At 39.5% G+C, this 17,256-nt stretch overlaps 1 protein-coding gene across 4 annotated transcripts in view; it reads right to left on the bottom strand.

Annotated features, from left to right (window-relative positions):
* Positions 1-17,256, bottom strand: part of gfra2b (GDNF family receptor alpha 2b) — a 111,925-nt gene that overhangs the window by 58,428 nt on the left and 36,241 nt on the right. For all 4 annotated transcript variants that reach the window (XM_047805266.1, XM_027175430.2, XM_027175433.2 and 1 more), the window contains exon 3: positions 6,225-6,302. In XM_047805266.1, coding sequence (XP_047661222.1) covers positions 6,225-6,302 — 78 coding nt within the window. The remainder of the gene's footprint in view (positions 1-6,224; positions 6,303-17,256) is intronic.

The raw sequence follows: 17,256 nt of genomic DNA, 5'->3' as shown, positions 1-17,256 counted from the left end.
GTGTGTGTGTGTGTGTGTGTGTGTGTTCACTGCTGTGTGTGTGCACTTTGGATGGGTCAAATGCAGAGAACGAATTCTGAGTATGGGTCACCGTACTTAGCCCAATGTCACTTCACTTTCACTTTAAAAAGCATTTTTGAGACCATGATGCCGACACCACCAGTGTGTCACTGTAGGAATGATGTAAATTGAGATTAAATGCAATGACTGAACTTGGTCACTCTTCACTTGGTCACTCTTATGCTTTCACATGACCTTTCTTTCACGATCCTCAGTAATGCACAGGTACTCAGGGTACTCAGAAATGGTTCTCAGGTGCAACTTCACTCCATTGTCTGGCACTGTACTCAACTCCTTCAGAGTGACTCATAGTGGCTTCTCTCACCAGCCTAATTTTGACGGCTAGCCTCGGTTACGCAATGCATGGGTGGTGTTACAACTCCTCCTTATTCATCCAGCAGCGCTTATTTGGCTGCCCAAGGTCTTAGAAATACCTGTACACCTAATTCCTGAATTATGAAATTCTATTACCTTATTTTGAACTGATCCTTAGCCTTCAGTTTCACTTTGTTCCTTCAGTTTCTCCAGTTCAACCAGGGTGGATTTTGTCCACCTGTTTTAATATTTCACAGGTGAAGCCAATTATAACTCACATGTGTCCTCATTAGGATCTTTCGCCGGACGTTTCCGGGACCTGGGAGGTTTGAATACCAGCTTGCATCGGTTTTTGCGATCTTTGCTGACCAATAATTCAAGAGAACACAGAAGGTTTGCGATAAAAATGCGGACAAAAAGGATTATCTGAAAGGATCATCTGTTATTCAGGCGAAGCCGATCAATTCTGCCGTGAACGGGTTGAATATTTTTGCACGTCCCTTTGTTGAGAAGAGGAAGCATGTCTGACGGATACTGAACTCTGGCTGATTCCACTGGTTGATTTATTTAGCGCTTTGTTTCGTCCTTCACGTCCGAACGTATTCGTTTTTGTCAAGAATTTCTGTCAGATTTGCATAAGTGAAATTCCTGAAAATCAACAAAACCATTTAAACAGCTTTGCACAGCAGCATGTTCTCTTCATGTGCCGTGTGTTACATCATCCTCAACACGACTTCGTGCGTTTCTGTTGATTTTTTCCCCCTTTAAAGAAATAATCTCCATTTTGTATAGAACAGAATCGTAATGCTCCTTTTAAAGTCTACAAACTTTACTACAGAATAAACAAGAGCTCAGAATTTCACTCCTACTCTAATTCTGTTTATTCGGCTCGACCTCATGAACATTTTATTTAATTGTCCAGATTTTTCACACTTTCAGAAGCACTTAGATGTACAGCGACACATCTTAGTTAATGACGCTTATGTAACGTGACCTATTTAAGGCTGCTTTCTGCAATCACACGTATTTAAGAAAATCGAATGGCCTGTTTGACTGCAAAAATCATTTATCAAAAATCATATATGCCATGACGGTGGTATATCATAACTTAAAAATATTAAGATTGATACCAATGGACATTATAATAAGATATCTGCTATTGAAATCAGTGTGAACAGATGCACTCAGTCTCTCACTATCACAACTTAAGTGGTCATATTGAATACACAGCTATGACAATAATAAATATACGCCAACAAAGTGTGACTGAGAACACAAAAAATAAGCTTTTGGAGGAACTTGTGAGATGTGAACCATATTTTATTAACTTATTATTAAATTAACAGATCCATAACTTAGTAATTATAACTTGCAAACTTGCAAAAGATCTTCCATGAACATCATAACATCAGTGGATGTATATCAGTGTATCAGTGAATATCAGCAGACCAGAAGTAGTAGTGTGCAGTATTGGAGCATGTCAGGTATCTGGAGACGCCTTCGTTTTATATGGATTTTCTGTCACTCTGACTCTGTCAAAAGAACCGGCGAGGCGGCGCCCCGCCCTCCTCTGACTCTGATTGGCCGTGATTCACGGCCCGTAACAGTAAAACAAACCAATCAAACCAACGATGGCGATGAGTATTACCCAATCAGGTGCAGAATAGGACGCGTCTCAATGCACACAATGCGGGTGGGGTGATTTGCATGGGATGCTATATAATGTGGACCTAATGTAAAATACGGGACAAATCACGTCCCGTATTGATTTGATACGGGACGCGTCATTTTGCCTGTAAATACGGGACGATACCGTATTTCACGGGACGGGTGGCAACCCTACACCCAGCACTACCAGGTTACTGCTATTTAAAGTAAATTCTCACCACCTTATGTTGCCATTTTAAACAACTGAGCAATTAAGGTCTTGCTCAGGGCCTCAGCTGCGGAAACAGACGGACTTGGGATTCAATCTCACAACCTTCTGACTGGAAACCTAGCTGCATGACCACTAGGCTACCACATCCTACCTGTTCTAGTGCTACATTCACTGCATGCTGTATCTACTCTGTTTGCCCTGCGTTTAGTCCAATAAATAAACAGATTTGTCACATTCCGCCTCCACGTCACAGTCTGGTTTACATCGAGCTTACAGACTTTCAAGGATAGTTCATACTTTTGGATATATTGTCATTGTGTTAATGACACTCAATCAGAGACATACTGTATGTAGGTCATGACAACAATCACCACGATGGCGGACCTTTAACACTGCTGTACTGAAATGACTAAACATTTTACACTTCAACTGCTGGAGAACAAACCAACAGCTGCTTTGGCTCGGGAATGTTTTCACTTTCTGTATATCGCCTTTACACCCAGATGTACATAAAGTATGCATGTGAGTGTATAAACAGTGCTGCTCACTTGTTCTGCACATGAATATACTTTTATGGCACTTGGCATACGCCTTTATCCAGAGCAACTTAACATTTTAAACAAATGGGCATTTGCTCAGGGACCGAACAGCGGTGTCAACACCTTAACCACCACACTAGCACTACCACGTTTAAAGTCATACACAGCGGGCTTGTAGCTGGATATCTGTAGTGAATTATCTTCTTCTTGTTTCTGGAAATTACTCATTATGTTGGCTTTGTAGACAAAAATTTACCAAGAGTAACTCCTCCTAGGGCTTTCGAGCCACATGCACCAAATTCGGATATGTCGTAGATGCTGGTCTGAAGTTTGTTGCTTTTACTTTCCTAATCGATCCGAGTACCGGTACTTCTGGTACCGAGTCTCAAAGTAGCCTTTTTTTCAATAGACTCCCATTATAAAATTTGGAGGTTTATAACTCGACAAGCTTTCGAACTATCTACACTAAACTCGGCCAGATCCTTTAGGGTGATACTCTGAACAATTTTAAATTGGTGTACCGACCGGCCTTTCGGTTGTCCCGCAGCCCCGCCCCCAAAATATGCAAAATCCAAAAACTTTTTTTAACATGGACATGTGACATATCAAAACACTCGGCCCAATGAGGGGAACTTCCTCAGGAGTATTCGGATGATGTCACATGCTCGTCTCCACTTGCCTCCAAATGTAATACTGACCATTATGTCCACTCGCCTCCAAAAAGCACTGGCCTTTGCGAATACTTGCATCATCGAAGCCAACATCAAAGTTTGCCACGACGAACTTTACAAATCTAGTTAAATGTTGGTGAGCAATTCTGGGAAATTTTGCAAGTCTTAACAAAATCCAGTTTTAAATAATGACTGAACTTCTATTGGTGTATTTATGAATTAGAATTCAGCAAACCGATCTACAGGTTTGTGATGTATGTACAGGGTTGCCAGATCTTTATTTTATATTTTTCAAAAAGTCTAGTTAGTTTTCCTGAATATGTATTTAATATAGGCCTTTTTTTTTTAAATAATATTATTAGTATTAATACTAATACTGTATGAGGCGGTAATGACAATAAAAGCTTCTTTACTTCTATTCAATAAGTCACATACTGTATACTGTAGCTTGTCAGAAATAAAAATTAAGTTTAAGACTGAGTGAAAACATTTAGCTTCATCCTTGCAGCACTGTGTATAAACATGTAAGGAAACATTTTAAGCCTGGAGTCAAAAATAACACGCGGATAAGTATCTGTCGCTAATTGTGTAAGTTTAGCAGATCGAATTGAATATGTAATCAGGTTTAATTAGATACACTGGCCATTTCTCCACCTTTAGCGCCCGCACGGATTTCCCACGCTTTTGTGCATCAAATGCATGTTCATGACGTGGAGAATGGAGCGTGTTGCGTATCAATATGCTCGTTGCTTAAATTGCGAATACGCCAGTTTACACCAGATCATGATGCAGAAAGGAGAACGCAAACACAAACAGCTTAGAGAGAGTCGTTTGTCTGCTTGGCTCATTTGAATTTTTCTTGGCTGAAGATTCAGTCAGAGCTTGACGTGTTCAGCTGCCAGAGACGGAAGCGGACGAAGGCCGGCCCGATCGGCTCGTGCTTGTGAGTTTGTTAATGTTTGATACGATTCGATTCGTTAAGGTAAGAGTTAAAGTTGGGAGTGGAGTTAGTGTTAATTCAGTTTCTTATTAATCTATTTGTATAAAATTAAAGCGGATTTGAATGTAGAATCTATGTTGATTTCTCAATGTTCAAGTTTTGTAATGGCCGACGGTCGACTCAGTGCCACACGGCATTCACTAAATTCCAGGGGTTTCGTTACCATGACGTAAAGTGGGCGTGTTTCTGGAGGCCTTGTAAAAATGCCTTCTTTAAAAAAAAAAAATCGTACCTACGATGGATAATGAAGGACAAAACAGTCATACAGTTAAATCTTATATTTTATACCTATTATGCTTTATTATCTTACAGTTAAGCTATATTCGAAAACAAATAAACAACCAAAAACTACGCTTATCGTTAGGGTTAGATTGTCAAATAGGCCACGCCTGCCTGATGACGCAATATAAGTTACGCTGTTCTGAAATCCCTGGAAATAAGTGCATCCCCAGTACACACACACACACACACACACACACACACACACACACACACACACACACACACACGTATAAATATATTATCATGTGTTTTTAACACTGAGCATGTTTGTTAAGGTCTGATTCTGAGTGTGCTTGTTCCTTTTGTCCCCACAGTGTTGAGATGATTTCAGACTCACTTGATTCTCTTGAACCCCGGTGTATTTGTGTTCGTCTTACATCATCATAACGTACATAGAGAACACAACCATATTGACTCACCTTATTATTATTATCTTTTTTTTTCTATTACAGAGTAAGGCGTCTCACCTCATCTCTTCTGTCCCACAGCGTTCTCCTGTCACTCGTGCTTCACACGTGTTGTCGAAACGAATGATGTCGTCATCGGCTAAAACACGTACAGGTTGCTTTACTTCATGAACAAGATCAGATCCGAGGAAGAGTTGCGTTCACATTCGTGGGAATTGCATCATGGTTCCAGTGCAACCGAACTCACACCACCTCCTACAAGAAGTCTCAGGTTCGGTATCGTGCTGCACGTCCTGGTCCGAGTGACAGTTTTTAACATGGGCAGTGTATCATGTGAGCCGTGATCTGTTTCAGACTAAACTGAAAGCCTCCTTAATTTCAGTTTCACTGTACCAATACTTATCAGCATTCATTTCGCCGTACTCCTTTATAAGCGACTCGTGGGACCGTATTCAAACTTGATGAATTACCTATCCAACATCCTTCCAACAGACTTCCAACAGATAAGAAAGACAACACCTCAATGAGCTGAGCGTTAAAAAGTGACGATTTATAATGCGGCTTTAACGAAACCTAACGTCTTAACCCAAGAAAATAATGAGTATTTATATAACCAAAGCATTTGGTTTGTTTTTGTGGATCGTTTTTTTTCCCCTCCGAGCTCGGGATTAGATCTGCTAATAAATCATCAAGGTTTACAAAGAGGCAAATGCTAAAAATATTCGAATCCGATGCCATTTATTACACAACAGAAAGTAAAGCTGCTGAACCTTCAAGCCTTTATTCTTGTCTCAATAAGTGCGAATAAGTCTCTGCTCAATAAAAAAAAGGCAAAAAAAAAAAGGTTGCCTGCTCAATCAATCATTTACTCACACACACACACACACACACACACACACACACACACACACACACACACACACACACACACTGAGCTTAAGGCTTTATGTGACACAAATATTAATGGGATACTGAGAAGCTGCTCCTCAGGATTGTAACCTTACGGCAAAACACATGCCATAACAATATTCAAAATTAACACACTGTTTAGTTAAATATAATTTCTCCTACCTGAAATAATAGAAGCGAGTCGGAATTCATCGGAGAAATGCATCGGCTCGTAGGGGGATGTCTCGTAAAGTTCTTCTCCTGTAAATACAAACAATCACATGTTTTAATTACCAGAAGTTTCTACCACAACCTGCAAGATGTGCAGTTACAGTAAACTAATCAGTGACGTGGTGCTGTGAAGCTGCCCGATGTGATGTAAAGTGACTAATGTCATCGCATCTTGGTTTTTTATTCCTCTTATACCATTTTCTTCTTTTTCCACAGTACAACTTTATTCCGTTCGATGAGCAGAATAAAAATAGACTTATGAGATTCCTTTATTATACTGATTAAAGGAATCTAATAAGTCTATTTTTATTCTGCTCATCGAACGGAATGACGGTGTACTGGGGAAAAAGAAAAAAATCTTCAAGGTAAATATTGATATTAAACCAATTTCTTCCCCGATATCAATATTTACTTTGAAGATACAAACATCTGTGTGAAAATAAAAATTCTGAATAAAAATAAAAATATTGCTCCAAGTATTGTAGGTAAAAACAGAAATACTTATGAAACACTATAAATTCAGTCATTTTCACATGAGCTTCATATTAACACTACTTTAGATTGGGACATGACAAAGACATTCGATGATCAACATGGACACGACAAAAACAGGCATTTTTGGGGGAAAATAAGGAAATAATGACACATCATACTTCCATTTATATGTATGTTAAATGTTGTGGAACATCCAAAAACTTGTAAGCACTCATCATACACAGCAAAGTATAGTTTGAACATACAGTATATACATACAGTATATACGCCGGTCGGTCGGCGCTGTTTCTGTTTCCTGTTTATTGTCTTTTGTGTATTGTATTTTTTGTACTTTTTGTATTGTCTTGTAACTTTATGTCTGCACTGTTTTTTGTCCTGCACTGTCTTTTGTCCTGCACTGTCTTGTTTGTCTTGTCCTGCACTGTTTGCACCAGGTTACACAGTTGCACTTTATGTGGCTAAGACTACTTACATGTCCTTAGCCCTGTCTTTGTTTTATGTAGCACCATGATCCTGGAGGAACGTTGTCTCATGTCACTGTGTACTGTAACAGCTATACACGGTTGTAATGACAATAAAAGCTTCTTGACTCTTGACTTGACAAAGTATCCACAATCCCCAGTGTCAGGAACGCGGGGATAAAACAGACCCAAGTGCAGGATAGCATTAAACAGGATTTATTAAATAAAAACACAGAACAAGGACAAAGACAAAACCAAACACGACTAGAACAACGACAACAGTGGATTCCGCGCTGCTTTAGGCAACGTGGCTCGACTAAATACTGACAACAATTGACACACGAGGAACAGGTGTGCAGAGGCAGGGAGGAAGAGACAAGGGCGAGGCAGACACGTGAACACGGAACATCAACAAAAGATCGTGGCCAAAGTCCTGACACCCAGAGTGATTTCCCCATGTTGGAAAACTTCCTGTTACGAAGTGGTGACACTAAAGTCTCCTTCCTTAAATGTTAAATAAACGGCTCACAAAAAAAACTTCAACATTGTACGATGATCTTTTTATTAGGTCACAAAACAGATAACGGGCCTTGGATTTTTTTTTTACAATTCCTACAAGTCAGCTATATAAAGCAGCGGCGTCCGATCTTATCCGGAAAGGGCCGGTGTGGGTGCAGGTTTTCATTCCAAACAAGCAGAAGCCACACCAGAGTCTAATAAAAGCCAAGTACAGCTGATTAAACAGGTGGAATCAGGTGTGGCTTCTGCTTGGTCGGAATTAAAACCTGCACCGGCCCTTTGCGGATAAGACCGGACACCGCTGGAATAAACACTAATGAACTAGAACAAGCGCATTAATATTAAACCTGTGATTTGGCTGACGGAACTACTTTCAGAGAAAAACATATCAAAACGTTCTAGAAAATTACCAAGAAATTCACCTGCTTTGTGTTATATTATGGAGCTTTATGACGCTACACAACGTTCATGTTCGTGTCATGTCGTATCTCTAGCTTTAATGTCGATATATATCGCAGAATCAGTAAAATGTAACCATCTTTAAAACAGATGAGAACAAAAGCTGTTATATAAAAAATAATCTGGCAGTTGATGGACCACAAAAAACAAATCATTTGACCCAAAGATGTACTGTTTAAAAAAACAACAACAAAAAAACCCACAATATTTCAGGCTATACTGTATAAAAAAATCCAAACAATGCATGGGCTATACTTCAAATGATAGTAAAGTAAAAATTCTTCACAGATATAAAAGCTGTCACTGTTAACGGCCAAATTCCTGACAAGAACATTCACCGTGACGAAATATTAGGCGAGTGTTCGCTGCTCCCTTAGCGTTAGGGCTTTAAAGTGTGAGGGTTAGTGGTAGAAAGAGTCACAAATTAGTCCCTCTGTGGTGAATTACATCAGCTTCATCATCCAGATATACAACAGAGATGGAAGAAAAAATAAAGTTCTGGAAAAGTACCAGATTTCACACAGTGTAAAAATAAAAGCTTTTAAAATTGGATCGTTTGACATCGCCTTGGTGTTTAGAAATTGATGTATGGCACATGTTTAATGATTTCTTGGCTGTGAGTCTGATCTAAAGTGAGTCGTGTGCGAGACGTGTGTTTTTCAGTCCGTTCATAACCTCACGCTGTGTTTTAGCGGTTGAAGATAAACACCGTCAAATTTTAGATGCTTATGAACAAGAACTTAGGGCATCACAGACAGAAATGGAATAGGAACAATCGTTTTTAGATAGAAAATGGATCCAAATATTCTAATGTGAGAATTCCAATCTATAATGAAGACCAAAGGATGGAGCACGATCAGTATTTTATGCTAAGCAGTGCATCGAGTGAGCAGAAAAGCCTTGCGGGGATATCGTACTATCGAGGTTACAAGTGGCTGATAAAAGTAGGCTCCCTGAGACAAGGGATACATGGCAAACTAAGGATGTTCTTATGCTTTGTACCAGAATCAAGTCATTTAAAAAAAAGTTATAGACTAGTATAGTGCTAATTGTCCAGTTATAGATATGGTCATGATACAGTAATTTTTGAGTCTGGTTCCACTCAAGATTTTTCCCTCATATCATTTTACCACCACCTTAGCACGTTTGCCTCACACCTCCAGGGTTTGGGGATTCGATTCCCGCCTTGTGTGTGTGGAGTTTGCATGTTCTCCCCGTGCCTCGGGGGTTTCCTCCGGGTACTCCGGTTTCCTCCCCCGGTCCAAAGACATGCATGGTAGGTTGATTGGCATCTCTATAAAAATTGTCCATAGTGCGTGAATGAATGAGAGTGTGTGTGAGTGTGTGTGCCCTGCGATGGGTTGGGACTCCGTCCAGGGTGTATCCTGCCTCGATGCCCGATGACACCTGAGATAGGCACAGGCTCCCCGTGACCCGAGGTAGTTCGGATAAGCGGTAGACAATGAACGAATGAATGAATAAGTGAATTTTACCACCGTCATCTCTGGCTTAATCATTAGGAATAAATATGAATGAGGTTTTAAAATGGTCATTTTCTGAATGATTTCAAATACTGTATATCTGCTTTGCGACAACATCCATTGTTAAAATTTCAATACAGATCAAACTGAATCGAATTGAACAGTTGTACATCAACAAGAATGAAAGCATTAGTTAAAAACCAAATACAGAACTGCACAACAAAACAACAGCAATAAAGATTCATTTGTCACCAGATGTATTAACCATCTTGCTTTACAACCAAAAAATGTAACGTAGCTGGAACAAACTTTGTGAGTCACTTCTGAGTGCAGATGTTACATTCCTAGGGAAAGTGCAGGGACAATAACATCATGTAGGAGTTTTGATTGGGTCAAAATGATGGTGACAGGACAGGGGGTAAAAGGTATGCCTATGCTTTAATGATCCACATACACAAGGTTTCTGAAAACACATAAGGATTCGCCAGACAATAGATGCACAAGTAACTGACTACCCTACGCTAAATTAACCAAAATTGCCCCATGTTGTCTATACCAGTGGTCCCCAACCTTTTTTCGCTGTGGCCAGCTGGGGGTGGGGGTGGGGCATGGCGGCTATACAATTAAATTAAAATTAATAATTTTAATTTAATTGTATTTAAACATGCCTTCTTAACTCACTACAACGCTAAATCAATGAGAACCCTGAGCTTGTTTCTTTGCAACGAGACGGTTCCATCTGGGGTAATAGGACACAATGACACCCGAAGTGCGTTGCCTATGTCCAGTTTATTCCGTGGTTTTGTTTTGGTTGCCATCACTGCAGAAAACCCTGCTTCACACAGATAGCATGTCAGAAATGGCGATAGGGATTTAAGTGCTGTGGTGACAATCTCAGGGTATTCCGCCATGACTTTAATCCAGAACACCGGCAGAGTTTCTAACTTTCTAACGACGTCTGTTTCGTGCTCATTTTTGCTAATTTGTGGGTTAAATGTGAGCGAACACAATATACACGTACACCAAGCACTGTTAAACATAACAAAGTACCGGTGAACAGAGAGAAGAGCGATACACACCTTCTCTCCACCAAAGCTACAACACCACTGCCGCTTGCAGCCGCTCAGCTCCAGACTTCACCTAAACCCGGCCCAATATCATGATATTTTGCGCATGCGCGGTATTGGTGCGGCTTTAGGTGACGTCTCTCAGCTCCCGGTTATTAACCTCTCGTCCATGGAAAGTCGCACAAACCCGAGAGAAATACACCACAGTAAATAAAATGGAAATAATTTAATGTTCCTTTTGCGGCCCGGTACAATTTGGTCCACGGCCCGGGGGTTGGGGACCACTGGTCTATACTACATAATCAAACTTTTACATGGTGCAATGTAGGTTCATACACAATCTCGTCTGTTCTCGGTAAACAAGACGTGGCTAACAGAGACAAACAAACAAACAAGGACAACAAATAGCTAACAAATGCCTACAGAGCTAGCAAATTCTAGCAAGTCTACCAGAGTCTAGCAGGGTTAACAAGGCTTGCAAAGCTAATACTCCTAGCAAGGCTAACAGAAGGTACACTGACACGTAACAGCAGGATCACTGTTTTACTGTGAAGGTTTATTCACTTCGTTATTTGAGAATGCAAAAATAAATAAATAAATAGCACACAACACTCTGGATTCATGATCTCTCGATGGGAATGGGATTAGGAAGCGCAGTCTCTCATTCAACAAAACGTAATGAAAAGCAAGAATGTGCTCGATACTACAGGCACTTCATCCATCCAGTCAGGATCAATGTTGTATGAAAAGAAATAAACAGGTTGGGTTTAGGTTGAGGTTACAAACCAATTCTCGCTAAAAACAGCTTCATTTCAAACAGGTGTCGCCTTTTAACACTCGGCCGCCTCCACTCCAACCTGCCCTGTACGAATGATCGCAGTTTAATTATCATATGTAACAAGCAATTATCTCTAAATCAGGTTGGATTTAGAGTCCATATTTATCCTCTCGGTATCTGCTTTACGAATTCTCACCGTTTCCTTCTGAACGGCTCAGACGACGTTTAACATATGGCAGCGTTTTGCTCACCGTCTCTTGTCGGCTTTGATTTGCTTCGTTTATTTATTTATTTATTTACTCTGCCCCTCTCGTCAAAACCGATCCGTCACATTCGTTACGACACGGTCGCGAGAGATATAAGAACGGCGATTCTTAGCACCCGTGAGATGATCGACGTCGTCAGTGTTTGTTCGAAATTGTTCAGGGGTCACAATATTAACAGCAGTCTAATATTGGAAACTGTGACATTAGGTATTTGATAGTGTGTTTGCGTTAACGTTAACACACAGAACTTTAGTGTGTGTGTGTCTGTGCGAGTGCAGGCAGGTGACTGCTGATTGAAGTGAGAAGGTTAATGAGGAGCAGTCGGTATCGAAGAGACGAGGCACGTGTCTGGGTCGGCACTTCAGAGTTAAATTAGACCTACTTGGTCCCGAGATTAGAGTAAAACAAGCTCCAGCTGCTGTACCGTTTTCCAGAAATTGTACTTGTACAACTGGCTACTACTTTTTAATCTCCTTCAAAGGCAGAGAGAGACACAATTTTCTCATTTTACATTAGTTTTTTTTTTTCCACTAATATTTTTCTGTGGCTGAATCTCAAATAGTGAAATTCAAGACCGACCGCGTCAGGATCAGAAGGCAAAGGTGGAAAGTGCAAACATTTTATAGCGTAAAATGCAAATAAACAGACAAAACTGTGATTAAACAAGAACCACAAAACAAGGCAAAAGCAAAGACTGTGAGTGAGGCTGTAGCAGCCACAACAATGACAAAAACATCAACAACAAAGACGACAACGGGAAATAAGCCAACATATATCACAGTGACAACATTTAAGACGATAATGACGACAATGACAACAACATTTACCACAACAAAAGATGACGATAACAAATGAGCCGTCACATAACGGCAATAATATTTACAACAACAACGATGACAACATCAACAAATATGTTAACAAATATAACACTGACAGCATTTACAACAATGATGACAATGACAACAACAATGAGGACAACAACAATGACAACAGCAACAATGATGTCAACAAAGAAAACAACAAATATGTCTAGAAATACAACGACGACGACATTTACAACAAGAGTGAAGACAATGACAACAACTATGCAAACAATGAGACAATAAAGTGACAGTAATGACAACAAAGATGACAACTACAACAAACATGCCAACAAACACTATGGGGACAACAATATTGGCGGCAACATCAACCAATAAGTCAACAAATACCACACTGAGAACAACAACAACAACAAGGACTACAATGACGACACAGATTAAGACAAAAACAACAAAATCTTAACTGAGAGACACAAAAAGCAGAAAATAAATAAACTTGCTAATGAAAAGTAACATGAAACATGATCAGTGACGTGTAACTTGGTCATGTGACTTGCTGGGACTGATGAGTAACGTAGGTCAGCACTGATTTCAGCATAACCATGACAAACAAACACAAGGTGATTATGTGATTTACAAAGCAGGACGTGCTTATTGTCATGCTGTTACAGCTGAATGGAAACCTCTGAAGTTGACATGAAGCGTATAGGTTTTTAATGGTTCCTTACTTAATCCTGTAGATTTCCCAAAATGCAACACTGTAACCACATTCCTAGTGATACACACTTATGGTCTCTAAACAACGGTTACGATCACTTTAAATGCATGGGCTCTTTTACGGGCTCCTCCCAGAACAATGACTGTTCACTTCAATGACTGTTTCCTGCAAACTTTATGGTCAGTCGGAACCTCGTGAGGACAGAAAAGTGGCGAGTCAGAGTCCGAGTGCTCAGTAGGATTTTTACTGCTGGATGTGTGTGACAGATGTGTAGAGATGCTATTTGGAGGGAAATTAGGAATGGACTAGAAGATCAGAGCAGAAAAACAAACACAACAGCAAAAAGATTTACAACAACAACAAATACATCAACACACACAATGGCAACAACGCACATTTATGACAACAATGACGACAGCAACGATGACAACCATAATGACGTCAACAATGATGACGATGAGAACAACAACAGTAATGACAATGACAACAACAACAACAATAATGATGACAACAACAGTGACAAAAACAATAAGGACAATGACAACAACAAAGATTATGATGACAACAATGACGATGACAACAATAGTGACAACAACAATATCAACAACAACGATGATAAAACCATAGTGACCACAACAATTAAAACAATGATGATGACATCAGTGATAAGAACAATAATGACAATGACAACAATGATGATAATGACAACAGTGACAACAATAACGACAATAACAACAAATGATGATAATCACAACAGTGACAACAATAACGACAATAACAACAATGATCATAATGACAGTAACAACAATAACGACAATAACAACATGATAATGACAACAGTGACAACAATAACAACAATGACAACAACAATGACAACAACAATAATGATGACAACAACACATATGTCAACAAATATGACAACAATGATGACAATGACAACAACAATGATGATGACAACATTAACGACAATGACAACAATGATAACAACAATGGTGACAACAACAAATGATGATAATGACAACAGTGACAACAATAAAGACAATAACAACAATGATGATAATGACAACAGTGACAACAATAAAGACAATAACAACAATGATGATAATGACAACAGTGACAACAACAATGATGATGACAACATTAACGACAATGACAACAATGATAACAACAATGGTGACAACAACAAATGATGATAATGACAACAGTGACAACAATAAAGACAATAACAACAATGATGATAATGACAACAGTGACAACAATAAAGACAATAACAACAATGATGATAATGACAACAGTGACAACAACAATGATGATGACAACATTAACGACAATGACAACAATGATAACAACAATAGTGACAACAACAAATGATGATAATGACAACAGTGACAACAATAAAGACAATAACAACAATGATGATAATGACAACAGTGACAACAATAAATGGTTGCAGAATATCAGAGCGGGAAATTCTAGAAATGAAGCAGTTCAGCTGAAAGAATCATGAGATGTTATGAAGGGAAATGATGACGAACGGCAGAGCGAATGGCGATGTCACAAGCTTGTTTCTCATTCTCTCGAGATCTCTGCTGCCTCTTGTCATTTCTCTTGAATAGGACAGAAAAGGGTCAGATGGAAAATAATGGAATTTGAATATCACATTTACAAAAAGTGTGACGTCTTTAAAGGACGTTTGATGGAGAAAGTTTACAAACACTGAGACTAAAGCCATTCGTGTCACGTGACCTCTGTTAAGCCGCACTTTCATTCTTAAAGGGATCATTTTAGTACACTTTATGTAGTACAGAAACCGCTTCGATAAGTAAGTGTGTTATTTTCTTATATCTGGACCATTCTGGACAATAACCATGACAGCGATTATAAATAATATTGTGAAATAAGTTTTATATTTATACTCTGAAATGCTGCTTGAGGACAATACACACACACACACACACACACACACACACACACACACACACACACACACACACACACACACACACATACACACACAAAGCATCTCGACCAGCGGAGTGTGTAAAACGATTTTGACATCGCCCTTGGTGGTGACTTTGTCCGTTATTCTATTAAGAGCAGTGTGCCGTCTCAGGACATTTAAGAGTTCAGCAGATGGAGGGACCTTGAATGATGCCAAAATTAGATTCAGCACAGTCTCTTAAACCCCCCATCTATCATACCCATCTACTGTGTACACACGTTTTACCCCGTCGTTCGAGGAGTGCTGATAATCGTTTATATGACATGGGGACATTTACGACGTGCAGTGTTTCATTCAGGACAAGGTTGTCTGCGTAGCGCTTCGCCAAGACGGTGTTTCTCAATCCTGGGGTTCATGTTTTCGTTCCTGTAAGTCAACCAGTACGTCCGTGTTCAGGTTTGTTAGTCAGCTGATGAGCTGTGTCAGATTTTTAGAGCAGGGAAAGCCTCAAAATGTGCAGGACTTCAGATTGAAGACTTTATAAGAACGTCAGATATTTTAAAGCTAACTTGATATTGCACTGATTCAGAGAAAATGTGCAAGAATTGAACTATTTTTATTTGTTTATACCACAATTTGGTTCCCACTTACTCTAATACAATAACGTTCTAACACAGATTGCTATATATTTTAAAACAAACAAACAAACAAACTAAAAAAAACTTCCAGGATTCAGGATCCAAGATATACGTTATCATATTAACTTAACACTTACAACATAGAGAGGCTGCTGAGGGAACGATGTCTGCTGATTATATCTACTATAATGGAAGTCTCATCGGCACTTGACTATAAGCCCCAGCGCCCAGTCGCACATCACACCCACCTGCATCCCGTTTCACTCGATGTCTAATTCTCAAGCCTTTGTTGCTATCAAGTTTGCTAATATACACAACCTACTATATATCATCACGGTTTTGTTTCAACTCTTGGTATTAGTTGTCTCTTTGCACCTTTGCTGATAAAAGATACACGACTGAATCGTTTAAGGTCAACTGATGATGTTTAGGTGTTTGTTCTCCTTTCTCTGTTTTTCTACAGAAAGATTTACAATAAAGTCTGTATCTGTGTCTGTCTTCACCTCCGATCATGACAGTAAGATATAGCAGGAACTGTGAAGTTTTGCAGACTTGTGCAGACTTAGTGTCATTCTTTAATGAATGAATGAATGAATGAATGAATGAATGAATGAACTAACTGTTAGGAGAGGCACTGTGGCTTAGTGGTTAGCACGTTTGCCTCACACCTCCAGGGTCGGGGTTCGATTCCCGCCTCCACCTTGTGTGTGTGGAGTTTGCATGTTCTCCCCGTGTCTCGGGGGTTTCCTTCGGGTACTCCGGTTTCCTCCCCCGGTCCAAAGACATGCATGGTAGGTTGATTGGCATCTCTGGAAAATTGTCCGTAGTGTGTGTGAGTGAATGAGAGTGTGTGTGTGTGTGTGCCCTGTGATGGGTTGGCACTCCGTCCAGGGTGTATCCTGCCTCGATGCCCGATGCGGCCTGAGATAGGCACAGGCTCCACGTGACCCGAGGTAGTTCGGATAAGCGGTAGAAAATGAATGTATAAATAAACAGTTAGCCTTGACAAACTGCTGAGGTTTAAGATGAAAAATGATGGTGTCTACTAGTGTACACTGGAAAAATAATCATGAAATGACTCACGTAATAGTAAAAGAATTTTAGCAATAAACCTTTTATATTAATGCATTACTTTTTTGTTTGGATTCTTATCACTAGGTAGAAGCTGTGAGATCTTTTTAAAATGACGTGTTAATTTTAGGAAATATTTTAGAAAAAGAAATAAATAGTTCATGAAATTGTGAAAAAGTTCAAATTATAAGGATGAAACACTTCAGGAAGAGGGAGGAGTTTTGCTGTAATCATTACGTAAGGCAATTTGTCCACAACACAATGCAGG

This window comes from Tachysurus fulvidraco, chromosome 20, assembly GCF_022655615.1.
Source record: "Tachysurus fulvidraco isolate hzauxx_2018 chromosome 20, HZAU_PFXX_2.0, whole genome shotgun sequence".
NCBI classification, from domain to species: domain Eukaryota; kingdom Metazoa; phylum Chordata; class Actinopteri; order Siluriformes; family Bagridae; genus Tachysurus; species Tachysurus fulvidraco.
The sequence above is the reverse complement of the archived record's forward strand: the minus strand, read 5'-3'. Positions and strand labels throughout refer to the sequence as shown.